This window comes from Balearica regulorum, chromosome 8 (genome assembly GCF_011004875.1).
Source record: "Balearica regulorum gibbericeps isolate bBalReg1 chromosome 8, bBalReg1.pri, whole genome shotgun sequence".
Classification (NCBI taxonomy): Eukaryota; Metazoa; Chordata; class Aves; order Gruiformes; family Gruidae; genus Balearica; species Balearica regulorum.
Genome location: NC_046191.1, coordinates 15213392 through 15241358, shown reverse-complemented (window position 1 = coordinate 15241358; position 27967 = coordinate 15213392). Strand labels below are relative to the sequence as shown.

General features: G+C 37.8%; 1 protein-coding gene across 17 annotated transcripts in view; it reads right to left on the bottom strand.

The window, feature by feature from the left end:
• The window catches only part of ADGRL2 (adhesion G protein-coupled receptor L2), a 394446-nt gene that overhangs the window by 111553 nt on the left and 254926 nt on the right, over positions 1 to 27967 (bottom strand). For all 17 annotated transcript variants that reach the window (XM_075759768.1, XM_075759776.1, XM_075759770.1 and 14 more), the window contains one exon: positions 15847 to 16019. In XM_075759768.1, the coding sequence (XP_075615883.1) occupies positions 15847 to 15919 (73 nt within the window). In that variant the 5' untranslated portion in view covers positions 15920 to 16019. The remainder of the gene's footprint in view (positions 1 to 15846; positions 16020 to 27967) is intronic.

Here is a 27967-nt window from a genome sequence, read left to right as displayed (position 1 = left end):
TGTTCTGAGGATACCGCCCAGTGGAGAGCTGTCCTGCACTGTACTGCACAGCTTCCCAAGCTTTCAAGCTATTTTTTTTTCCTTCTTTTTAAGATTTTCTGCCATTTTTCTTTTTTTTTTCCTAACTAGGAAATTTACTTAGAATCAGTTTGCTAACAGAAGACCAGGCTTTAGCAGGGGGGAAATAAAATTCAATGGATGCACGTAGCTGTTCTCTTCCACTACCAAAGTTATGTTTTCTTCTCCAGAAACTTATGCAGAAGACTGAGAAGGGGGGAAGAGGAATGTACCAGGTTCCCAGTCCAGCCAACCTAACCCGATCCTGCAGCAAGCTGCCTCTGCTGAGCCCCCAAGCACCCCTCCAAGGTTAGCACCAGGACCAGCACAAGAGTAGCAGGGGATGACCACAGACCAGGCAAGCGTGAAAGGAAACGATGATTAATTCAGCGCAATCTGTGTGTGACATAAATGTGACCTAGTTTGATTAGTCTTCCTAATCTAAACAAAAGCAGGGAGACGCCCATCCATTTATGAGGGAGCATTTCTCAGTTAAGTGAGAATTCTTATCCAGTGCTATATTTTTTAAGGTTTTTAAAGCACCTAATTCTCCCTGATTGAAATGGAAGTAAGGCACCTAACACATTCAGAAAAACACCCATAATTGTCAGCCTTGCCTCATGTATTAACTAGAGTTATTACCCTGATCAGTTTTACTCCTACTCAAAGTGATAATGAAATGGCAATTTTTTCTAGCTGTTGAAACACAACCTCCTTGTTTTCTTGCAGTAACATTGCAAACCAATTAGGTTCCAGAGGAAATGAAAGAGCGGAAGGCAGAGATATGCATGGATTTGTTTTCACAGAACCATATGAAAATTAACCTTGGAAACAACCTGAAATCCTTTAAAATAGGCTTTGAGATTGATACTGATGTTTTCTGAATACACTTAAGACCACTATTTTTAAACACAAATTATCATATAGCAGCATGAGCTCAACATAAGTACATCAAGAGATGGTAGGAGTAATTTTCAAGCTAGTTAAAATCCTGGTGATTTGCTAGATTCTGTAATTATCGATAAACTATGTATTAAAATATTTATTAGCTCTTCATAACTGGTTTTAAAGAGTGCATCATTAGTAACTTGATTTTGTTCACCAGCATTCCAAACTCTGGTCTGAGTTTTTTATTTCAAAAGAAAGGTACTGTCATCCGTCAGGCTTTTTTTTTTCTTTAGGGTTTTTTTTTTTTTTTTAGGTTTTTTTTGTGGGGTTTTTTCTTGGTTTTGTTTGTTTGGTTGTTGGGTTTTTTTTAACTAACAAGTGGCTATAGAACAACTCCTGAGTAGCAGTAAATATTAATTTGGAAACCAGAGGTAAGAAATAAAACAAGCGTGAAGGTGTAACTACTAATAAAATTGTCTCGGGTACACATATATAACTGTGATGCTCAAGAGAACATCATGAATTTTGGACTGTATAGAATGCCTGAGAATGAAAACTCTGACTCTTATGAGAAGTGTGGAAAAATGCAAGGAAAAATCGTAAAGAAACAGATGTTGCACTTACTCATAGTACAGAATGTATCTATTCTATAAACAGTATTAAAGAAACCTATAAGGGCAACTGGATGACATCAACACTTCTGAAGTTTCTTTGGATTCATTTTAATAAATATCAGGTAAAGGCAGGCATAATTTAGCTGTCTGAATTACTGGATTATGAATTAAAAGGCTCCTTTTACCATCCCATACTCAAACCACAGTCATATTAAGCATAAGACTGTAATATGAATTCTTAAAGAATGAGAAAATATTATCAGTTCTGCAAGTGATTAAGTCTAGCCCAAAAAGAACACGTAAGGCAAATGCTTCGGAAAGCCTGCCTTTTTGTATAAATGACAGATCAAAGGGGTATTAGTAAAATTATACAATCCTGTTAAACTGGATCCTGGAAAAGGAGTACTGAAAGGCAAGTTAGACTCTACCACTTCCTTAAACCACCACATTCTATTTATTTTAACCTGCAGGTCCTTGCAAAACCTACTGGCATGTACGTACTTTCCTTGCTGCTGAAATGACAAGACAGGACAATCAGGTTTGTTATCAAAAAAACCCCAACATAACCCCACTTTTTTTTTTTTAGGCTGAGGAATAGCAGTTTTCTGCTTTTCACACTGGCAAATTTCATAAAGACAGAAAAATTCTCTCAAATTTGTCTTCTGTTCTTCACTGAAGACTTGAAAAAAACAACCCATACACAGATGGATGGAGATTTCTTACATGATCTGCACGCTGTACTGTCACCACAGGACCACCTGCAATCCTGCGCTGTCCAGATAGGTGTTCTCAAAAACACCTGGGTAAGCTGTTTGCCCAAGGACTATGTACTGGAGATAAGAGGTAATTAGCAAATGAAACTATTCCTAGCACTCTTAAGTGCAGAGCTGCAGCAGCAAGCTGGCACCTGGTAGTGGGAAATGCTAGATGTGATCATTTCAATTTACACATTCAGCACTACATCCCATATGCTTGTCAATGTGAAAGTGTCAGTGATAACAGAGATACCCTAAGAAAATGCTCTGATGAAATGCTGACATGAAGTTTTTATGTATGAAGCAGACCCTCTTCCTCTGGACCATCTGTAACTTCTTCCTCTTCTCATGGGGCATGTGTCGGCCATAAAATCTTTTCATTAAAAAAAATAAATTAAAAATTAAGTTTGACTTTAAAGAGAAAATTATAAGCCCTTAAACATCCATAAACCAAGTTTATGTACCCAAGTATCACTCATATAAACTCAGTACTTGCTCAGCAAGAAGAAAAATCTGCTGAGCAGGAAAAGTTTGCTGCAATTAGATATAGCAAAATTTATAACTGTGCTGCAAAATTAAAGAAAAATATCTGGCACTATGACTTGTATCACTATAGAAAGTTAGCCAAACTGACAAAATACGACTGGTTTTGTCTCCTGACTCCCATGCCTATGTTTTGTGCACATCTTAAATGTCACAGGTGTTTTTCCAAAACGTTTTCCAATTATTTCATAACCAGAAATTCTTTAAGTACAACAAAAGTAGGAAGCCCACTTTTGTGTGAGAACTGACGAGTTTGCTGAATTAGGTGATCAACTAAGGCTAAAGAAGACAATGCAGAGAAGATGAATGATTTTCTCTGCACAGCTGAGGTTTGCAAGGTGATGTAGATCATCAGAAAAGGATGATGGAGAGGACAGAGGGAGAGAAACAGGATGACAAAGTTTACAAGGTACTCCATATACTCCTTAAATGATCTGGGAATGGGGTGAGAAGAGGGACATCGAGAAGTCTGCTCCATGATAATGTCTACAAAATCAAGGAGATTCATGACCACAGTAATGCACTCCAAAACCTACAGATATAACTTAGGATATTAAAAAAGTATTTAATTAAGCAATGAGCTGAGGTATATCTACTGGGACTCACTGACAGTGGATAATTAAGAAATGTCCACTGTAAGTAGGCTACTTTGTGCATTTTAGTATGTTGGCACCTTCCTCTGAAGCTTCCAATACTGACTGCCAGTGAAAGAAAAAAATCTGAACTAGAAGGACCAAGATACAGCGATGCAATTCACAGTTCCTGTAAAAGTATACACAATCTTAAGATCCCTAAAGGGCCTTTGAAAGGACTAGCTTATCTGGGAAATGAGTCCCTTCGAAAAATCCTGTTTCCCTCGTCAGGACAAAAATCAGATGCAACTCTGACATCAACCTAACCACACCCTTATGAAGCCACAAAGACTGTCTTCATAATTGCACTTTTACGCACTTGCAGACAATTTGGGATACCCTTCACCATCTTCATAACTAAATCAAGGAGATTCATGCTCTGGATACTCTAAATGACCTACACCTCTCCCACTTGTCCAAGGTCTGGGTGATATGGTTCAGGGAGGTGACTGGGGGAAATGTCTTCCCAAAAGAAAGACTGTCTCCTGCCGGTCCTGCTCCCCACATCAGTCCACCACAGGGCCACCACACGGGTGCCAGAGCCAGCACGAGGGAGCTGATGGGGTGACAGAGCAGGACTCAACACTGCCCACCACCACCAGATGAAGATACTGGAGCTCAGTGTTACCTGGCTCACCTCACTGATGTGCACACACCCTGAAGCACGGCTGTGCCCAACCTCCGTGCCGTCAGCTCCTGGGGCAGGCGCAGATGTCCTCCTGCCCAGGTGCGTGGAGGGCACCCGCAGCCTTGCCCTTGACGGTCTTCCAAAGGCACACTGCCTACTGCAAGCATCTTCTGATAATTAAATCTTAGTACTTTCACTTTGGAAAGCAAACACCTGACACAGAGAAGCTGTGCACAACTCCACACGCTCCAGAGACTTTCCTAAACAACTTGTCAGCAGTACTAATTGAAAGTGTATAGTGTTAATATGTTAACAGCAGACATATGATAAAAAATACGTATTTTCCACAGAAAACTGGAATTTGTCAGGGGGGGGAAGGGAAGAGATGCATGTGGATCTATTATTGTATACTTTTTTTTAAGTATTTATTTGGGATCTAATTTAGAAATTACTGTTACACATTCTAACCATATGCTTCATAAGTGGGTTTTTATCTGCCTTTAAATAGCATCAAAGCCTCATATTGACCTCATTAGAGGTACTTCAAGTTCTGATATCTCCTACATACAACATACACAGGAACCAATTGCAGTGTTTCTCTTAAAGTCTCTGACTATAAGGCCTAAGAGTATATTCAAATGGTACAGGCCAATGTGACAGCTCTAAAAACAGACTTATCAGTTTGGGTTGCAGACATGCTATTGTGTTGTCTGCTCTCCTGAGCCAGCAGAATAACCGTTCTTGTAACCTTCAATACTCTGGTTGAGGAAATCAAAAAAGGTGTGTGTGAAAAACTCAGAGAATACCAAAAATAAGCGTTCTAAGTCTAGGGATGTTAGTCTACCATCATCAACAGGAGACACCTACCTATGCTGCAGATCTAATTTAGGAGGCCTGACTTTATAATTGCTCAAACAATAAAAATGAAATTTTAGTACATACTGTTAAAAAAACCCAACCTGTTTTTAAGCTCAAACTATGCAGGTAATTTGTTCAAAAATTAATTTCCAATGAAGGGTATACATTTGTGTGGGTAATACAAACAGAAATTGATTCCAGAGTCTTTTATTCCAATACCTCCTTCACCTCTAATTCCTCCAAGTTATCTTAAAGATGTAGCAAATTGAGAATGATTTTCATGGAACAGCAATTTTAGGTAAATGGGATATTGGAGATGAGAGTTGTATGTCTAAAAATGCTTTCATGTCTAAAACATGAAATATCATGCAGTAAACATAGCATGTTTTGCCTATTTAAATGGTTAACTGGCATAAATAAATAAATATTTAAAAATATTTTTAAGAACTAAATTTTTAACAAGCTTCTAGAAAAAGTCACCTCATGAAGATCAAACTAAGGTACCACAAAAATGTGAATTGCCTTTTTATTGATAGATCTATTGTTAATACTCATCGATATCAACAGAATCGCTTGTGAGTGGTTAACTAACGCCACATTATCAAGATATAAACATGCTGTATAAAAATTCTCAAAATCTTCAGTAATGAGCTTTCCTCATGTTATTTCTTCATAGTGTCACTGGAAACAATTCTTTGGGCCTTATCAGACAAGAGTTCCCATTTTCTATGATTCCATTTTAACCTCCCTAATCAGTTGAACAAAAGTACTTTATGTAAAATGATTCCTTTAGTTGCCTTAGCTACAAATCCCTGCAGTATTGTATAATTGAAATCTACTCACGTAAGTTAAGAATAATTAGGACCCCAAATTAAGCCAAACACAAAGTTAATTCAAATAGTCAGCTGCTGTCATTTAAATGGTTACAGAGTTTTATTGTTGCTTAACATTTCTGAATGCTTTTAAATGTACCTTCTTAATCCTTTTTTTCCTTTTTTTTTTCCCTTACTCTAAATGGAAATAAGATCAAGAGAATAAATTTTGGTCAGGTCACAAACATCTATACCTTGACCAAAGATTTTCTTTAGTGAAGTCTTTCCCTTTTATTGTCACTAGGTTTTTTTTAATTTATTTTTTTTATATCAGCCAAAGAAAAGAAGGAATTATTAGAAAGAATGGAAATAGAGGAGGCTTTGGGCTAAATAAAGTTAGAATCATGGAGTGTGTTACAAATGGCATTAACATGTTGACAAACTTTTAAATAGCAAATATTCAGAAAGTCTTTCTTCATACTTCAAAAAAGCTTTTATAAAAAGAAGGCAACATAGAAATGCCGTTAAAATGGATCCATAACAAATCCAAGAGCTATGAAATAATGCATCAAAGAGGGAAGGTTACATGTTATAATTGGAGTTGTTGCCAGGACTGAGTTAGGACTCTGCTGATTTAACAGAATGAAATTCAAAATAATTTATACAGCAAATTAATTGTTATATTGTTATATATAATACGTACAACAAAACAATTGTTCTATTCCTAGACTACGACAAAACTGGTAAAGAAAACACTGGTGCTTAGATGGATTTCTCAACCGTTTTTGTGTAGGCACTTAGTTTACACTGCAGAACAAAACACTGTATATTATAAATCCTTCAAGACAGTTTACATATGGATTACTTCCAGACCTTTGTATTCTCAATTTTTAAAAATGTATTTGCACAGGTGCTTTTTATATATAGGAGGATATATATATATATCTATCTTTACACTAGTACAAAGATGTAGAAGATTTAAAGTTTTTTATTACTGAGCAGGATCTGAATTGAAGGCCTAAACCAAACAGTTTATGCACGATATGCTATGCTGATATATTTAATTTTTTTCCCAGCAGGTACATTAATACACGAAGTAATGTTTTGTGGACTCTATCCATCTTTACAGGTAATAATCCACATCACAAACCACCAGTTTGCCCTCTAGTACTTTCCATGCTTCACTCTTCACGCATGCCAGCTTCATCTGTTGCAAATTAAATGATGCAAAAGCATAAGCAGCAAACTGTTCGGTTTTGTTTACTAAAAGCATATTAATCTTCAGCCACTAAAAAGCATGATCAGTTCTAAACCACAAACCTACATTTTTCCAACAGATTTTCAATGGTAAATGTTAACAATGGTGCGGAATAAATCCAAAACTTGAAGTAACATTTTATAATTTAAAAAAAAAGACAAAATATTAAAAGAACTGGGGCAGCTCAATGGGGAGAAATAGGAAAAAATTAATGTGAAATACTGTGGAAGGGAGATCATGTCACACGCATAGTCAAAACAGGATCAGTGGCAACAGGCAAATCCGACTGAAGCTCAGTAGGAAGATGGTTAAAAACAGAAATGATATGCAATAGTGCTGAAGTCTTTAAAAAGCAAACATTTCTCATTGCTTTTCGAGCTAAAATGCAGCAGATAGGAGAACCTGGTTTCAGTGTCAACTTCCTCTCGGGTCTCCTAAATGAATTACTGAATTCAAATTTAACAGGAAAATTGCTCAAACAGCACCTTGCATTAATTGTACTTTCTGCTGGAAGAGAACAAAACTACCTAACTCCTGAGAGAGACATCAAAATCCCTGACAAGGGAGAACACAAAAGCCAGCTCTCCTTCCATCATCAAGATCCCTCATAAAACTCGCCGAGTGCTGTATCCAACAACTGAAAGTTATGTGGTCCCCTGGGTTTCTCACATGTATGTGTTGCTCAGGCAACAGATGAAAAAAAATTCGTTTTGCTTCCCAAACTAGTCTCCCCATAACACATTTTATACACTGAGAAAACACAAGTGATTATTATACTAGTATAATTGAGAAAACAAAAAGAATGAAACATTCCCAACCACCTGGACTGGTCCAAGCTCAGAAGGAACAACCGGGGGATCTCCCCTACCACCGCCAACACACTCGTGTACATTTTTACATGGGTTGCCTTAATGTCACCGGGACATGGATGAATCGCCTCCCTGATTGAAAGAAGAACCCATGAACCGAGCTAACATCCATACAACTCTATTTCTTACACTTCAAAAGCAAGCCAGGAGATAGGGATTACAGAAACACAAAGTACCTTAGGACAATCGGGTTTTGAAAGCCAGTGGAGTAGTTCAAGACTCTGGAAGGGCAGGAATTTGAGACACCTTCAAACAAAAGGATTTTTTCAGCTCCTACCTATCAGAAAGAACTGCATATTCGATTTATCATACGATACGGTATCTTTGATTTGAAGTATAGCTTATTTACAGAATCACCCATACAAAGTTTATCCTGTGTTAAAAATGTAAAAAATTTAGTATTCCTGAAAAAAAGTGAGCAATGATTGGAAAAGATATCCAGTGTTCATGTGTCTCATTTGAAATGTCAATCCAAACAAACCATCAATGGATAAACTAGCACTATCTATAGAAATTAGCAAAACTGGAGCCGATCCAGCTTTGACAGAATGAAATTTTATCAAATTTTAAGTGATTAGAAAAAAAAAATCTGCAGTGTGATTCTACACAGGCACATCATAAGTACCATGTAAAACTGAAAGTACAACAAAATTATTCATGAAATTTACTATATATGTGATTATTCCTTATCTTCCTTTCTTCTAATTTTATATTTGTACAGCGTATAATACAGTGAAGTGCTGCTTAGAGCCATATTATCCAAGTACAAAGTCATATAATAAACAAAATTATAAAAAAAAAGATCATCAGAGGGAGCAACTATAAATATTCTTCTAGCCAACCAATGTTGATGAGCAAATGTGACATTAATTAACCACTCTAAATGGCCAATTCTTAAGTGTCTCTTCCATGAAGGTTACCGTATAAATATATATAACTGCATAACAACACGTTGGGAGCTGCTATACTATTAAGTGCATTTATGACAAGGGTATGGATGGACAACAAGCCAAGAACTTCTCCCTGTGAATGGCTTTATCTCCTCATCCTCACGTAACACAACCTGGAACACTATCAGAAGTGGAAATGGGCACATACATGAAACATATATTGGAGCTGATCACGTAAGTCCTTTCTCTGTAATGCTTTTGTCCTACATACACTTGCTGCTATTAAGACATCCATACAACACACAATTAGCACAAAATGTATTACTTTTCTGTAGTGTTTACTCACAGAGGTAGGACGTGAACATGAACAGATCTACTTGCAAGTATGTCCTGGTTTCAGCTGGGATAGAGTCACATTTTCTTACTAGCAGCTGGTATGGTGCTGTGTTTTGGATTTAGGATGAGAATAATGTTGATAACACACTGATATTTTAGCTGTTGCCAAGCAGTCAAGGACTTTTCAGCTTGTCATACTGCCCTACCAACGAGGAGGCGAGGGGGGACCAAGAAGCTGGGAGGGGGACACAGCCAGGACAGCTGACCCAAACCGGCCAAAGGGATATTCCATACCATATGATGTCATGCTCTGAAGATAACTGGGAGGTTGGCTGGGAAGCAACATGTCTCAGGAACAAGCTGAGCATTGTTTTCGAGTGGTGAGCAATTGTGCTGTGCATCACTCGTTGTTATAATAATAATAATAATAATAGTCCTTCCTTTCTGTCCTACTAAACCATCTTTATCTCAACCCACGAGTTTTACCTTTTTCCTTTCAATTCTCTCCCCCATCCCACTCGGGGGGAGTGAGCGAATGGCTGGGTGGTTGTTTTCACTGCCTGCTGGGTTCAACCACAACAAAGTATAAAACCCATTATGTGCTTGTAGAACTTGACAAAGAATATAAAATCTAAAATCATTATACTTTATGATAATTTTTATAATCTGATCATAAGGACACTAAATGTAGTAAGAAAGCCAGTGCTGAGGCATTCACTGACATCAGATGCTTCAGGCAGCTATACTTCCATTTTACACTATGACCTAGATGTACAATATAAAGACAATGTTGTTAAAGCTATATAGAAAACCCTTGTTACTAAGACAAACAGTATTCTTCCACTTGACAGAAAATGGAAATGAAAATAATTCAACACTTTTAAAATACAATTGTTAGTAAAAATAAATTATATTTTTTTCATATTTAGTACAGAATACTGATGAAGCCTATTTGTTTTTTAAAAGACTTTTATGCTCAAATTCTGCTACTATATTCTTGGAAAGGTACCTTACCATAACAAACTAATCTAAACTATACTCAGATTTACATTTAATGGAAGAAAAGCCCTTAGCAATGGTGTCGGTGCAGGTTAGCTGAAGTTTAAGTCAATCCCCTCTCACTGCAGTGGTCAGCTGCACGGCTCGCTTCGCCCACCGAGACCCACTGAGGTTACGGCACCAAAAGCTGGTAAACCTAAGTAATAGCTTAGAGGGCTCTGAAAATATAACATCTGCCTTAGCACAACACACTGCGTTTCTACAGTTTTACACGGTGCAGGGTTCTGTTCTTCTTCTGAACACAGAGCTCAAGAAGATGCAAAATCTCCCCTCAAAGGAGAATTGGTTTTAAGTAACTGAGCAAGAAGACAGCATATCAAAGTAGTAATACTATTATTCATCTCATAGTAATTACACATTTATACTTTTTTCTTTGCTTAAATTATAAGACTTTTACATTAACATTTCCTGACAAATTCTCATACAAATGTTAGTACAATATTTAAAATGGTTCTTCATGTATTCTTTCACATGGTTCTTCTACATTTTAAAATAGTGGTGGTTTTGCTTTGGTTTCAAGAATGTAATGTTACAGCATAGGATCCTGCAGACCTCACTGCTCAGGGAATATATGAAAGGATATTCACCGCGTTAAAGAATCTCTGGCTTTTCCAGGCAGTCTGTCAGTCTCTATTATCTGGAAATGTACTTGAAAAGTTTAACAGACATTCTTCTTTAAGAAGGAGTTTGATCTCACTGTTTAGATCAGTTTTCTTTTTAGAAGATATATACAGTGGGCCTACACCTCTCTCAGAAAAGGAAAAAGAGATGTCCCAGATTAAGTATGCACCAGAATATTCCAGTGCAAAATGACATGGTCTTCCAGGAAAGAAAACGGGGCTCAGTGCAGCAGCTGCTTTCTGCAGAAACCCCATTGTTCCCTTCACACAGGTATTTTCTTCTGCATAATCTGCATTAACCAAGTAAGAAAAAACATTTGTGAAAGAATCATAAAGCACATTAGGTATACATGATAAAAACGAAGATAATATTGGAAGGCTTATTAGAGTGACCCTCCAAAGGGCGGGCAGTAACTGGCTGGCCTTCCTATGCCGAGTGTGCTTATGGATGCTTTGCAACCTCTGTTAAACCAAGTACTTGCCTACTAACTGTGTGCTTCACAGAGCTCTCACCGTGATAAATTCCCTGGCTAGAAATTAAATTAGTGCTCCTATTTGTTCTTGCGTGACTCTGTAATGGGTTTCAGCCCTTGTAGAACTTAAATCCGCTAATTAACAGAAGTTGATTTCTTCTCAAGTCCAAGATATTTTGAATTTTTATCCTGGGCAAAATCCTATTAATACATCCTAAAAAATGTGCAGGAAAACTGACATGCTTCTACAGTTTGTTGAGTACTTGTGCTATATGCCTTAGACACTCTGAGTGGCTTGACAGGAGGCTGAAGATCTGAAGCAATACACTAGAACAGCAAATACCTTTGTAGTGGCCCAATGTGTTATCTGTATTTAGTATGTCTTTTCTGTAGTAAATGCACTAATGTTGGATACACACTTAAAACTGCCTCTGATTTAACACTCTGCTCCTTGGCTGGCATGAGTGGATTTACAGGAATTTATATTTCCCATCGTAATATTAATTAAAATGAACATACAGAGGCAAAGACAGGCTGGATTTTTTTAAAAAGCATTAATGCCATTTAAGAAAACAGAATTAAATAGATAATGAAAGCATGATGCTTATTCCTTTGGACAAAGCACAAAAAATAAATCACAATAAAATAAATTAAAATTCTATTAAGCCTTGATTAAAACAAAATGTAAGCAAAGAAAATTATTTCAGTGCTTCCCAAGCACTTGCGCTTCTCACGTACCAGAAGAGAATAAAAAATAAAAGGCATCAAAAAAGTGGACTCTGTAAGCAAGACAAAGCTTAAAAATATCAAAACCTGTACAGTCCAAAACCCAATCTTAATCAGAATGTTTAGCTCTGACATTTTTTTTTCATATGCATATTTGTGTATCTGTCTTAACTTGCTCAAAGAGAAACCAATAATATGTGTAATAAGCTTTTTACTCTGCTTTGCTATGGAAACAAGGCATGTGTGATCTCACTCTCTGACTTTCTGTATTTTCTCAGATAATTTTTAACTTGTTGGATGATTTCACCTAATTAGGAAGGGGGGGGGGGGGGGGAAGGAAAAAAAGAGGTAGTGTCAAATGTAATTAATTTCCTCCAGTCCGTAGGCAAGAGGTAAGTAAAGGTGCAGGACTCAACTGCACGGGACTGCTGGGAGCACGACCCCCCCCTTTCGTGAGACCAGAGAGCCAGGACGGCGTGGGACGGGGACCCACTCGGGCGCAGCCGTGCTGGGAGGCAGCTCCCGTCCCCCCCAGGCCATCAGCCACGGTGCGAGGCCAGGCTTCACACCGCCGCTGGCATAACTCCCACTCCAACTGCCTTCCAAGGTAGTTCTTTCAGCCTGTCTTTTGTAATAAAACTGTGCTTTTAAAGACGTACCTATAGTAGAATACGCTAGAAAAGGGGAGAGAAAAACACCTTTGGAAATGACATTAATATTCAAGCTCATGACTTCAGCTTTTCAGTCCTTTTTCCTGCCTCTCATCTTTTCCTTATTTAGGGCTGCAAAGCTTGCTGTTGATGGTAATAACAATGTTTTTTCAAGCCTCTACACAACAATATTGACCTGTTGTTGATCAATGTACCAGCAGTGTATAATAGCTCGGTGAAGTTTTCCCCTCCAGCTGCCAGCACTCGTCCGCTCCAGGTTCATTTTACCTGAAGGAACGGACTGCTTCAAAAGCAACCCCACCTGGACTGTGCTAGCCAGGAAAAACAAAGCAAAAACAAGACCTTCTTAACTGAAGGTATGACTCCTATTTGGGTACGCGACACTAAAATAAAATCGCGGCTTTCATATAACTGTGCCTGCTTCCTAATTCCCTGGTGAGTTAAAGTTAAGGCACTGTAAGAGTAATGAAGTTTTTGTCTTGATTGTTTCATTATATGAAGAAATGAGTCACTTGTCCACACCCAGGATCTTTTTTCCCTCCTCCCTCTCTGTTTAACTGTACAGAAACATTAAAATACAACAGCAGGGAATTCAGCCAGGTTTCATCTCCCCCACCAACTGCAACAACCTGCATATACACATAAGATTTCTATAAAAAGCCCTAAGTTCCAAGTGAGAGAATTAAAGATTTTCTTATTTCTAGCGAAAGTTAGATGCTCTTATTTTAACCTTTGTTCATGTTCGTACTTCCAGGCATGAAGTGCTACTAAAGCACGTTACACTTGGCATCTCTTATTACTGAAGCAGAAGGCAATGTAATCTTGTGAGAAAGTGTAATAATGCGGTATTCATTTTGCTTCTGTGGCTGGAAGCCAACTCTATATTAATATTCATTTCCAGTATACAGAGCCACAATATTTCATTTATTTTAAGAATTTACAATTAATTTGGTATGATTCTGTTATCTGCTCCCAATTTCCTTCCCTGTTTCTTTTAGCTGAAAAAGCAGCTCTTGTATAGGCTTTAAAAAAGTAAATTCACAACTGAAGCATCAAAAGATTGCTACTGGCTACTAAAAGCAAGAAAAACAGGGACAGAACAAAATGAACTTGAAATATTACAGATGACAATGAAAATTAGCTTTCTGCAAATGGCAAAAATTCAGTCTGCAGAAGTTCTCAGTTGACTTTTTCCTTTCCAAACTCAGCAGATAAAACACTTTGTAGCATTCTGTTTGCTACTGTAACCAACGCAGCGAAAGTTGTCTGCTTTTCCTTTCTGTTTTCAAACGTTTTCAACTACCACCTAGCATTAAACTGCAAGTATTTGAATCTTTGTAAAGTGTACCAGATATATGGATTTTAAACAATTACAAAAGCAAATAAAATCCTTAGTATTTTAAAACTTCAGAAAGAAACATAGATGCCTCAACTTCTTACACCTTTGGTTTCAACTAGTGCAACCACTTTTGCAATGTAAATGCATTTATAATTAACACAAGTTCCTACCTAACCAGCCAGTTCTAAGATTTGTAATTCCATTCTCCTAATACGCATTCACCTTTCTTACCTGTGAAAGAGGCTGAAAAGCATTTTACCTTCCAGCTGTTGGCACTTACTTTCCTATAAAAGTGAGATTATACCCAAGTCCACAGACTGAACAGACACCAAAAGAGCAGTCATCAGAGCAGCAGCTACCAAATCAGAAATCCTGTCAATGATGAAACCATCCAAGATCTGCAGTGTGCCATGGGAAATGCCAGTTTTCTAATATATCCTGGCAATATTTAAGAAGAAAGAGCAGAGGGAGGAGAAACTGACTGTGAAAGCTATTTCAGTGAAATGAGACCTCCCCATGTTCAGAAACCTGCACGAAGACTCGTAGGATGCACTCGCTGATACACGTGGATGTTCAACAACCTGTTTCAGCAAAGCTTGTCTGTTAATACGACACAAGAATACCAACTTGTGGTAGTCTAGAATAAATGCTTAGGAAATTATACAGTGAACATGGAAGACCATATACAGTATTTAAATTTTTAATCTTGGGTTTTGCCATTTTTGGGGACTAGATCCTTTTTGTTTGTATAGATTTGGTAAAGAAGAGAGGGGGAAGCAGAGCAGCTTTCCTGAAGTATCTCTGAAAATTTAGCCTTAAAATTTAAAGAATTTTGACACGGTAAGGTATGTATCTGCTTTAAAAGATGGTGAGATCTTTTTAAAAGATCACTCCACAGATGCACCTTATAAGCTTACATACTATATACTGATTACTGAAAAACGTAAGAAGGCATAGAGGTGCTATTTCATTACTAAACCAGTCTTTTCACCTGCAATCTAGTCAATCAAAATGATTACACCCAGATATAGCCTCAAGTTCTATACAAATATTTGTAATTAAAAATTTATAAACCATGTTTTCCTGATCATTCATGTGTGTTTCTCTGCTAAAAGGGCCACAAGAACAGCTGGGGAGACAGACTAACTGGATAGTTTGTGAAGAAAATCAGATAAAGAATAGATGATAGAACTTTTTTTAAAAAGCTTTTTACCTCCTCATCTCTTTAATTTAAGACCTATTTTAAACACATCTGATAGCAGTGAAGTATTTTTTCCTTTTTTTGAAAAAGAAAAAATATTTTTTAAGTAGATGCTATTTTTATATGCACTTTGAGTTTTATTTCCTGAAATTTAACTTGCATAGTTCTAATCTTAATGAAGTGTTTGCCATTTTATTTTCAGCCAGCCAAACTGGAAAAGTAAAGTAGGTATTTCATTTGCACTGTTTAGTTATTTTACATCACATTTAACATATCTAGACATTCCTCTAAATGGTTGCACAATGAGAACAGAAAGAAGAATAATAAACAGGAACAGTCCAAAAATAAGGCACCTACTAATCAAGGATATTAATACTGTCACTTCAGTTGTCTCAACACTGTGTTTCAGTTTCAACATACCACACTGCATCAAAATCAAAAATATATTTTCTTTTTCATTTAAAAAGAGACAATCTGAGCCTTATAAATTAAACCTAGAACATGCTACAGATACTTTTAGTTTGGCATCCTAAAACTTCAAGTCATCTAGCAGAAATTAATTGTACAGACCATTCATCTCATCTGAAAACTCAAGTGAAAAATAAACTAAAGCTTACCTTCAGTACACTGCAGGAAGCTGATAATGAGCAGAAACCAAAAACTTTGCATTCTGCAGCCAGAAGACACCATTATGATCCCTGTAAGAATTTTCTTTGTATTCCTTAATGAATCCAGTTATAAAAAGCCCAGCATCATTGAAACCAGTGGTCTGCATTATTCGTCTTCATACCTGGAGAGGCAGAGGTTTGGAAGAAAAGGAGGGGGAAAAAAAAAAGAACCATCAATAGCTGAACACCAATAATCTGGAATACCAAATTTTACTTGACATGAAGACAGAAATTTTTAATAAAAACTGACAGTACACCTGTACTGTAGCTGGGAATTTGGCAAGTTTGTGGGATGTAATCTCTCAAGGTCAGTGATGATTAAACAGAATGCCAAATAACGATACATGTTAAAATACGAATGTTATGATGTACTTGCACTGAGACACGTTAAAAAAAAAAAAAAGAGAATGTTTCTTTGAATATAAGAAATTGGATTTGCAGATGACTAGGCTAAGCTTTTCCCACCTCCCAAATTTGACACAACCCACATTTCTCTACCTCAAAGAGCAATAACAAATTAAATCTAGGGCACTGCCATATTTCTTAGGGGTTCGAAACATGGAGTGGCTGAGAACAACGGAGCAACACCCCTCAACAGTGAGACTCCGCAAGTCTCCTCTCTGCCATGGCGCCAGCCTTCCCGTCCTGCTACACACAGGTCGCTCTCCTCGGATGAGAAGCAGTAACAGCAACTTTGCCGACAAAATATTGTTTGGTGAGGAAGCCGCTTCACATGACTCTACACTATTTCTACCCATAAAACACCTTCAGGGAAAAGAGAATAAACGTAACGGGTGAGACTCTCCTGTCCTTAGCCTCTGACGAGATTTGTCTCCGGCTGAGAAATATGAACCGAACTGCTCCTGTAAACGATGTACCAAAGGAAGAATTCTTAAAGCTATCATTTGCATTTGAAAATATAATTACAGCGATAGAGAGCAGTAGCTGCGATAGAAGATTTGACAGCAGAGCGCTCCCTCTCGCTAATGACTTCATTCTCTCACCAGCCAACTGAGTAACTACGCACATCCTCTTCCATATCTCACCGTATGAAGCTAGATCATGCTTCAGCCCCAACTGCTGGAGTTTGGGAAGCTAGAGAAAAATTAACATCCATATAAAACCAAATTATTTTTAACTACAAAGCTGAGTCTATATATTACAGATACGTGAAACAACTCTGGAAGAATGACTCTCTGAATGTTGCGGCAATTATAGATCCAAAGAGCCGAGTCTTGTGCTACACTGGCTTGGTCTCGCCAAGACCAATGGACAGGACTGCGTGGATGTATTTCTGAGATATCTGAAATTAATGTTACTTTAAAACCACATAAAAGTGACTATGTAAAAATTTAAGTGGCAGGACCCAAGGGCCACTTACGAGTCTTACGAGTACTGGAGCATGTTGAGCGCTTTAAAAATACATTTACCCTTTTGGCAAAGGGAATTGGAAAAGATGAAGAGCACAAAATGCCAGGCAAAGGAATTCTATGAACTGTAGCTCATTTTCAGAAGTAGAAAGTGTAACTCCTTTTAGATTAGTCAATGTTAATATTAATCAATGATAAGTTTGTTCCCTAAGCACACAGCAACAAGACTGACACATTTTTCCCCAAGCAGAGAAAGACGAGAATTAACAGAAAACATTATGGAACAATTTCTCTGGCTTTCAATGAAGGCAATGTGACTGTGGCAGAATAGGAGATTATCAAATAGCCAAGCAGGCTTCTTTACATGGCTCCTCTTTAAGAGGAGTGATGCTGCTTCAGTGTAGACATCCCTCTCACACAACACAAGCATGCTTGTGATTTGTCACACAGGGAAGTGAAAGAGAACCGACATCTGAGGCCAACTGATTTTATGTTTATTTATACATAAAACCAAACCTTTTTCCAATTTCCAACTACAGACAGGTGCTCTTCAATCACAGGCGCTTTTATCCGCACATGTTTCAACAAAGAGCATGCAACTGCCAACGGAGTGCTTCAGTGCGGGACAGCCAGAGCATGGCTCTCCCTGGCTCAGACCACGTGCCTAGAGGTAAAAGATGTGCCCTCAATTTAGATGGTGATACACCAGCTGCTACAAGACAACCCACAAGCAGTTACGAAGAGACAGTCATACTGTATCTCTGGATCTTTCACACTGGGCTGATAGTGTTCTGCAACTAAAAAAAAAAAATATCTAAAAATCCACAAAGGATGCACTGCATTCAGCAGAAATTACAATTGCAAACGAACTCCTGCTGAGCAAAGAAAAATTGCCACCATGATACATCAAAAAAAACCCCTGGAGATAGTTCAGCTAAAAGCTTGGGAAGAGCCTGGATTAATTTTTTTACCTGTAGCACCCAAAGGAAAAATCATAAAACTATTTCACAGACACTACAGACTAATCAGCATAATTTCAGTAAGCAATCAGAATAATCCAAGAGAATAGATGAGGAACAATAATCGCTAAGAGTGAAATTAAGTCAGCCTGCTGATTGCTCCCAGTCTGTCCAGAAGATTTTGACTTCCCAAGACTCAAGTTTTATCATTATTTCCACAACATATCACTGCACACCCAGATTTCGAGGTATCTTCCTTCACTTTCAAGAAGACAGTGGCCATACCTGTGCTTTATCATCCTTAAACCCATCGCTTGCTTGTGGGCTTTTTTTAAATTGGAGTGGGAGGGGGCAGGGTTGTGTTAAAACCAAAAACAATAATCAAAGCACCACTTGCTGTACCCAACGTCTCTCTAGGAAATAGCTGCAAAATTTATGGCAGAGACTTCTTTTTTTTAATTGAGTAAGAGTTCCTGACCTTGTAAACCGACTTATTTTAACTATTTTAATAAGAAACCACAGTTTCTGAAAGGATATTGATTTTTTGGGATACTAAAACCAGCAGAAACTATTCAAGTAAGAATAAATGCAAAATATTTTAAGGACAAATTTAAGTGCTTTGTGCAATATATTGTTACCTCTAGATTGCTGCAGCCCTACATACATAGAATTTAACTCAGTGTGCTGTTGCAAAAGAATTCAAAATAACTAACCAGCTCCTACACCAGATTATCAGTAAGACATGTTTTTCTAAGAAAGCAAAAAATTTAAGTGGTGTTTGAAAACTGATGCAATAGGCTTCGGGTTTGCTTGTTTCCTTTCTTTCAAATAAAAATTAACAGCCTCACAGCGAACAATTTTTAATGCAACCTATATATTTGAGAAACTCTGTGTGGCTCCAAGTAAAAGAACGGTGCAGTTCTGAACCAACTATTCATCAGCCTAACAAAAGCTAATCCTGAAAAAGGTACCCAGACATGAGCTGGAGCCAGAGAGCACTCCGGCTATAGACACTGCCGTCAGCCGCGTCCTTCCGACCATCCATCTATCAGCGATACGGAGACTGTCAGTGGCATCTCACAACAACAACAAATCCCAAAACAAACAAGCAGGACCAGGAAAAGACGTATTAAGTTACTTCTCTGTAACAGAAAAAGGAGACCACGGCGAGCGGCTGTCCTGTGCAAATAACTTATTTCCCCTCAGACCTTAATAAACCTTTTCTCTGGATCACTGACTGCTTGGGCTTGTGGGTGGGGCAAGAGAAACTCCCTACAGCAAAAGGTTGCTTGAATTTCAGAGTGCAATAAAAGCTGCCCAGAAAATTTCAGTTGTAACTTAAATCCCTACCTCTGGGCCATACTGCAGTCTCCATAGAAAAAACCTCAACCCTCCGCTGGAAACAGAGTGGTTCAACTTGTTAAGTCTCTTCGCATGTGTGCTGTTAAAGAAGACTAGATCAGTAATGGAAATGTTAATGTTCAAACCTGTACACTGCAAAGGTGTTGGGCATTTCTTCATACCGTATTCATAAGCTGTGCTCCAAGTCCCGAGTACCTTAGTGCCCCTGCCTTGCTTCCTTGTTCTTCTGTACTTCTGAAACTTCTTACAGGCAGAACACGACCGCTGCAGAATATGTGCCACTGTTGGCCATCCCCCTCCCTGCAACGTTGCTCAAGAGCACCCCAGAGATAAGAGAAAGCTGCTCCAAGCATGCTCCCTGAAATACTTTCATCTTTTGAAGAGAAAGACCTCTAAAGGACTGCCACGTCCTGACTCTACTCTGTTTAACCTTCCCAAGGTTTTATTTTTCAAAAGCCAAAAAAGGGTCTTTTAAAAGCTTCTGGACAACTGACACAGCATGCTCAAGAGCTGCCTCTTCCCTCCTGCTCCATCCAGCTTTTCAGGCAATTAAGACAGAGGCAAACACAGAGATCTTTCCAGCTAAGCAAGGATGTTTTTCTTTAGCTGTGAGTCTTTCAGGCTAACACTGAGGTATTTTACAATATAGTGCTTAATTTTCTAAATCATCTTAAAAATTAAAACACCGTGAAGCTCTTGCAACCTGAGTAAAGCTTTAACATTCCTATTACAGAAATAAAATTTACACTAGCTGTACAGGAGATGAGGCACAGAGAGGTAAGGAAACGTCAGCCACAGCTGCACAGCTCATACACACCAAGGAACTAGCAGGACCCAGGCAGTCCTTTTTATAAATCCTGTATGACCTACCTTGCCACACATGCAGCACCCCCACCGCCTTTCATAACCCAGTTTATGAAACTAAGTAATTCTGTAATATATCTGAGACACTCTGCAGAGGAAAGGAGGGGAAGAGGAGGCAAGGGTGAGTAGATATATATTCATACAATATAATAGACTACTTAGTCTCCTGAGAAATCATGTGTCCACGTGCTTTCCCATCATGAGGCTTTCCCAATTTAAAAAAAAAAAAGTTAAACTTCCTATAATCTGCAACATAAGAATTTAATTAGTGCAGTGTGATTAGTAAAACTAAGACGCATTAGTAAAATACTAGAATGAGACTAATACTGTTTATGATCCAAGAGCTATAGTTTTATACTTATCTATCTGCAATGAGACCCCACTCTAGTTTTCAACATTGAACACATCTTCAGATGCATTCAACATGAGTTATTCCTAAGTCTTCAATATGGGTACTCAAAAATTGACTTACATTAATAACTTTGCATTAGTGCTACAGTATCAGATTGCAGAAAATCCTCAAATTACAAGATCTTATAAAAAAACCTGAAGACAAATAAGACTCTGTGCTGGTTTAGTTAGCATCCTTCTACTATCTATGGTAAGCAATCAATGTCTGATTTGTTCCAATTAAACAAGTTGCATATTGCAAGAAGAAAGGAAAGGCTAACTCTGCTCTAACACTGGTTAACAAAGACTTCTTTTCCATTAAAAGCAATTCAACGCTTAAAATGTACCAGAGTCTTATCTTCAGTTCTGTATTCAACAGTCCCTATTAATTTTCACCTTGAACACTGGATTTCTAACCCAAAACATCTCTTTCCAAGTTGCATGGTAAGAATACGGTATCAGGGAAGGCAATAATACAGTAGGAACAAGACTTGACCAAGGTCATCCAACCTTGCAACAAAAAAAATTACTTCAATGCATGCAGCTGCGTTGTGCTTTGAAGTGACCCACCCGTGCCCGAGGAGCACCTGAAATACCACGTCACGAACATGCACCCTAAATTTAGAATGACCGCGGAAATGCCCACCCCACACCAGCCTGGGTTCCTGGCCTCATCAGGCAGCAGATAATTCAAAATACCAAATCTACCTACGAAAGACACGACACTAAACAGTGCGCTGATGCTATTTTAACAGTGCAACATCACAATTTAGTCCATCAGTCCATGGCAGCTCAGTGGTCTACCACAATCATTCACAGAGAAAATAAAAAGGATTTAAGAGGAAAAGATGAAGATTTCCTTTCTCATCAGCACTCCGGTTTGGCTTGGCCTTGCTCTTGTGTTTTGCAGACATGTTACGCAGCGCTCCATTCCTGACTAGCCAGCTTTGCCCCTTCTTGTTAACACAGGATAAAGCCTGGACACTCTGGGGAGTTTTCATTCAATAAGCCAGCAAAGTAAACCTTTGCTAGTGTTAATAAGAATGGCTTTTTTTGGCTCCAGGCACTCTCCTTTTGCCAAGTTTGAATTTCTCTTTTTGCCTTTGCTAAACGCTCAGAACCGGTGTGTACGTGTGTGTGTGACTCAATCCTCACTGCAAATTCCCTGTATTTCACCTGGATCGGCATCATGCCGTTACATCAGACCACCTCCACTCAAACAGGGCAGGTGAAACCTTTTCAACACTTCCACCCTCTGTGTCACTACATCTTCTCGGGGTCTCAAAGATAAATCCCAGTACCCAAAGACGGGGGGAGGGAAAGGGATGCTGTAAGTCAATTACAGCCGTTATCGGCTGTAATATCTTAGTGTCATGCTGAGCATGTTAAATATGCTGATCACTTTGGACACCAGAGGCACAGTCTGAGGCTGTTTGCCATTCTCTTCATTAAACTGCAAAACAAATAGCTCTCATTTTCAAACCTATGTAGGACAGATTTTATGAACATCAAAAATAAACAAGAAAATAATGAATAGCTATAAAAAGCACCGAGCACCATCTGACAAACCAAAAGAAGCAATCATAACAGTTGAAGAAAATTCAAAGGCTTTCAAACTTCTCACAGAAATCCTCAAAATAATCTATTTTTATTAGAAGATATCATTCCTTTCCCTTGGAAAAAAAAAATCACTAGACTAACATCAACCAAAGACACTGCAGCCTTGTAAGACAGTAAACTGTTTGTTGACAGCCTTGACAAGGCTTTGCAAAGGCCCATATTTCTCAAAGCTGTTATGCCACTTAGCCGATCTCTTTTTTTTTTTCCTCCCATCCAGTGTTTTTCACAGCTGAGAAGTTGTTTGAAGTGGAAGTAGACTGAAAACAAAACAAACAGAAAAGTCCTGGGACTGTGGTCAGACATGCCCATACCTGCGGAGCAATGTGGTGTTTCTCTAGCTGACTGCAAGGACTTTCAGCGCGCCCACTCTGCTTATGACCCGGTCGCTCATCACTGGGCTTCAGCAGGGCCATGAGTTCAGATACGCCTTTCACAGCTCGCATGCTCAAGTCAGACAACCTCATTAGACCAGCACAGAGCCACCAGCAAAACCCCCACGAGCTACTAACTTCCAAAATAAAATCGTTACAGGCAAAAAAAGACAAGAACGCATTCGTACCCATGCATTTACCGCATTTTTTACCCATGCTGTAACCGGGTTAACAGGGTTGTGTAGCCCCAATACAATGGACCTGCAACCAAACCACGGTCAGGGATGGCTGTGCTGCAGCCTCGGCATCTGGTATTCAGCCACAAACCTCAGTTTGGTAGTACCAAACCCCTGGAAACTACTGCACTGAAGACTTCTTGTCTAGGTATGTGCCGAGAAATATTATCCAAAAGATTCATGAAGGTACTACAGTAGCATCCATTTTAAAGCATCTCATTTTCTATCATCAGCTGTATTTAAGATCAGTGTATGTGGTCTGTATTCAATATAAATGATACTGTCCAAGTTTCGAGAACAAGCTTGTGTGGGCAGCAAAGTCACTTTTGATTATTTTAAAAAATTCTATCAAAACCTTTGCTGTTGCCAGAAAAATACCAATTCCCTAAAAAGTAACTGAAAAATATTTATCATTTTTAAAAAATGAAAAGCAGGAGGCACATACATATACACACACAATGCACTGGGTGCAATTTGTGGCATATTTTTTGCTTAAAGAGGAATATGGTTCTAATGTTAACATCTGTGAGACCACAGCCTAATCATTGTGCAGTGAAATATGAAACAAAATCAATGGTGGCACGTAAGATGTAATCTCTGCTGTGTTTGGCTCACTGCACTGAATCCTTGACTCATAAATCATTGTTACTAGCCATTCAGTGAATCAATATTCAGATTCCCTCTTGGTCTATACATATGACCACTAAATGAAATAATAATGACCAAAATCTGTCATATATTAGGTTATCAATATTACCAAAAGGGATTTCTTGGGAGCAATGAGGTAATCTAGGATAAAATATCTCAGATGAGCATGCAAAGAAATGTGAAAAACCTGTGACTAAATATAGAGACAGCAGGAGAAAGGTATTTTTAAATACCTCTTCTTCCATCATATGCTCAAGTATTAAAATTTACCATAGCATCACAATAATGCATTTTATGAAAGACCATTCCAATAATGCCTGCTTTCAATTATGTTTTAAAACATGCTATACTTGAGCATTTTTCTTTTTCTACTTTCAAATAACTCCTTCTCAAGTTATTACTAGTTTTGTTTCTTTTCTCTGAAGCACAATCAGTATTACAGTGATCAGAGAGTAGTATTTTCTTTCCAGCAGCCTGATAGGAGTTTCAGAAGACCACGTTTTAGTTCTGCTAAAAACTACCACCACCAAACGAACTTCTAAGAGTAATTCCATAAAGCTGTATCTTCCAAACCATCCACAAACCATTTAGTTATTAAAAGGTGGGGGATCACCTCTTGCTGAAAAATCTCAGAACCATCCCACACTTGGCCATGAGCCACATCCAGATTTGTAATTTTGACAACAGAAGCAGCAAAGAAATGATGGAGACATCAAACACGTCACCTTTGAAAGAATAATCAGCTAAGAATGGTCTTTAACTACTTTCTAAGCACACAAGAGATTCTCCAGGCAAGTATGACTTACAGGTAGAAACTTCAATGAATTTCCATAACCCTTTGGAGGACTTCGGCATGTATATTAAGTACCAAAAAGAAGCATGCAGAAGACACAACTTTTAGGTTCGCCAATTTTACATACCACTAGCACTTCAAAGTAGAAGGCTGAAAACTCAAAAATAACGAAATAAAAATCAACAAACTCTGTTTTTCTTCCCTCGTATTTGGCTTTTCTCACACATACATTTATGGTGAAAACAAGAACCCAAGGGTGAGAAGCCATATATGACAGTACTGCACAGACAGCACGAACTCTTCCTTGCACCTACACAGAGATATATGACCAAATTACATAACTATCACTGCACATCGTTAAGAATGTGTGAAATATATGCAATAAATATGGCAAATAGATCTTCAGTATTTATTCAGAATGGGCCCAATTCTGCAATGAAATGAAGAATTCACTTCTGTTACTGGATGACGAACTCTGGAAAGATGTACGAGTTGCCTAGGCATGTAATGGTGCAACTATAGTTAAGAGTATTTCTTGCACAATTTAATAAGGAATGAACTTTCAGGTGACTATTAACTGTGCAAGGCAGCTGAATGACTACCAGTCATTCATCGGAGCTGTGCCACTCCTTTAACTGGGTGAACTGTGGGCTTTCTTATTTATTCAAACTATAACAGAAAACTAGAAAACTACTTCAGTTCATTTTTTATTCCTTTTGTAGAAAGGCTAAGTTGGAAAACTATAATGATTATATTTGAAGAAGTTATGAGCAAAAAGAACTCTAAATTATAATTCAGAAGAAAGGCTCCTTCTACTTGCATGTATCACTGTTTAGAACTCTTTTTCCCTAGCATCTTATGTCGTAGCTTCTTTTTCTTTGGGGGGAAAAGGAAGAGAGAAAGAGAGAAAGAAATAGTGAAAGAGTGAAAGAGCGAAAGAGAGAAAGAGAGAGAGAAAGAGAAAGAGAAAGAAAGAGAGCGAAAGAGAGAGAGAGAAAGAGAGAGAGAGAAGAGAAAGATAGAGGAGAGAGAAAGAGAAAGAGAGAAAGATGAAGAGAAAGAAAGAGAAAGAGAAAGAGAAAGAGAAAGAGAAAGAGAAAGAGAAAGAGAAAAGAGAAAGAGAAAGAGAAAGAGAAAGAGAAGAGAGAGACAGAGAAAGAGAGAGACAGAGAAAGAGAGAGACAGAGAAAGAGAGAGACAGAGAAAGAGAGACAGAGAGACAGAGAAAGAGAAAGAGAAAGAGAAGAGAAAGAGAAGATAAAGAGAAAGAGAAAGAGAGAAAGAGAAAGAGAAAGAGAAAGAAAGAGAAAGAAAGAAAAAGGGAGAAAGAAAGAAAAGGGAGAAAGAAAGAGGGAGAAAGAGGGAGAAAGAGAAAAGGAAAGAAAGAAAGAAAGAAAGGAAAAAAAAAAAAAGATGTATTTTGGAAACAGTGAAGCCTTTCCCATGCACTGTGAAAAGGGAAGTGCGAAGTGATACCTTCTATTAAACAAAATGGAATATGGGTTATCTCCAGCACTGCCATACCAGCCACAGCAAGCACTTGAGGACAAAGTATCCTAAATTGCTTTGACTTGGAGAATTTTTAAAAAGAATTAATATTTTTTAAAGTATTCAAAGAATGAACTCTTTTCATTGGAGTGACTGAAAATACATTTTATTTCCCATACATTTTTATTTTTTTAAAATTGTCTATATAGCACAGATGAAACTTAGGATACACATTTTAACATGTTTTAGCAGCAACATGACCTCTGACGTTCTCTGGTTTCATCAAGCAGACCAAGAACTCTGTGTCATGCATATACAATTTCTTTTAAATGATATAGGTCTTGGTAGCTCAATGTGACAATGACACTGCTACCTTTGGAAAAATTTGTATTTTTCTTTAATTAGGTTACATTATGATTTTAAATGATAACTTATTTACCCCTTCACAATTACAAATACTTAAGTGCCTTTATTTTGTATTCTTCTACTAGAAATTAAATAGATTTTGTTTTTAATAAAAAACCTGCTTTTCATATGTTCTGCTGCAGTTCATGAACGATATACGTGGAACTAAAAAGAAAAAAAAGTGAGTCTACATTCGTCTATCAACAATATTTATAAGTGAATAGAGTGGAAAGATTACAAAATTTTAATAAGAACATTATATTATAGTAGCAATAATCTAGGTGTTTTACTGGGAAGTGAAGTGGATTACCATAAATGAAATTTTAAATGTCCTTTCCATTTTATAGATAACACAAAATGACTCTTTTCATGTGTCCAGCGATAAGGATACATGTGCCACACATTTAAATAGTGCCTTCACCCTATCCAACCCTGCTCATGAATTAATAATTCAGTGACATTAATACAAGAAGATAAATGATAAAGAGGTTACAGCACAAGGGCCAATGGTACACATATACTTCTTTTAGAACAGCTAATACCTCTCTGCCAATTACAGTTAGAACTTTTTAACAGTTTTCAATGGCATTTTTTACATCTAAATAGCAGCTTATGCACACACAATTTCACACAACTCAAGCTTAATAAATCTCCTGCTGCTACCAAACAATCATTCGGGGGATTAAAGTGCAACATCTGCTAACATTAATAAGCGTTTTACATAGCAATATGTATAAAAGCAGTTGCTATCAGTCTTCTGAAAAAGCTTCTAGACTGGTTTGGCATAAATTATACCTTTATCGTTCAACTAGTAACTTTAGCTTACGGCAACAATAAGGTAGCTAGCTGCATTGCTATACAGCGGCAAAACCCAACAAAATTACATACTGACTGCAATTATCATTTGTAGTGGAACAATTTTCAAAATACTTGAAAAATAAACAAAAAAATGTACGTATGCAAGGAATTTCAGGTAAGAACCTGGTAAAGTCTCATAATTTCAATACTTACAAGAAACTGAAGCTACCAATCTGTCTGCAAGAGACAATTTCCCTCTTAATACCAGTTACAGCTTTTTCATCCACCTTGGGCTTTTTTAAAATTTATTTGTATTTCTACCAAAGCAGAATCTACTGTGAAAGAATGCGTGCCTTTCCAAGGCATAAAATAAATATCAAGGGGTTTATTTAATTAGGAATTCCAGCATACATTTTTAGGTAGAATTTGGCAAAGAGCGTGCCTTGGAGCCGAGAGACGTGTAACATCAGCTTGAGCCAAGAACACAGTTGGCAAACACGGCACAAACTTTTACGCGCAGCCCTGCCAATGCAACTCAAGCCCTGCAGTTCAGCCGTGGACAGCCGAACGCCAGAGCCTGCCAATCACCCCCTCTCTGCAGTGAATACAACGAACAAAGTCATAGTCTGGCTGGTGTTATCATTTTATCGTAAAGCAGTTTGCAATATATTTTCAAAAATATTGAGAGGTACAGTATTTCAGGCTCTTACTTCATAAAGCCTACAACCTTAGTATTTTTTAGAAACTGGAAAGAATCAATAGTCAA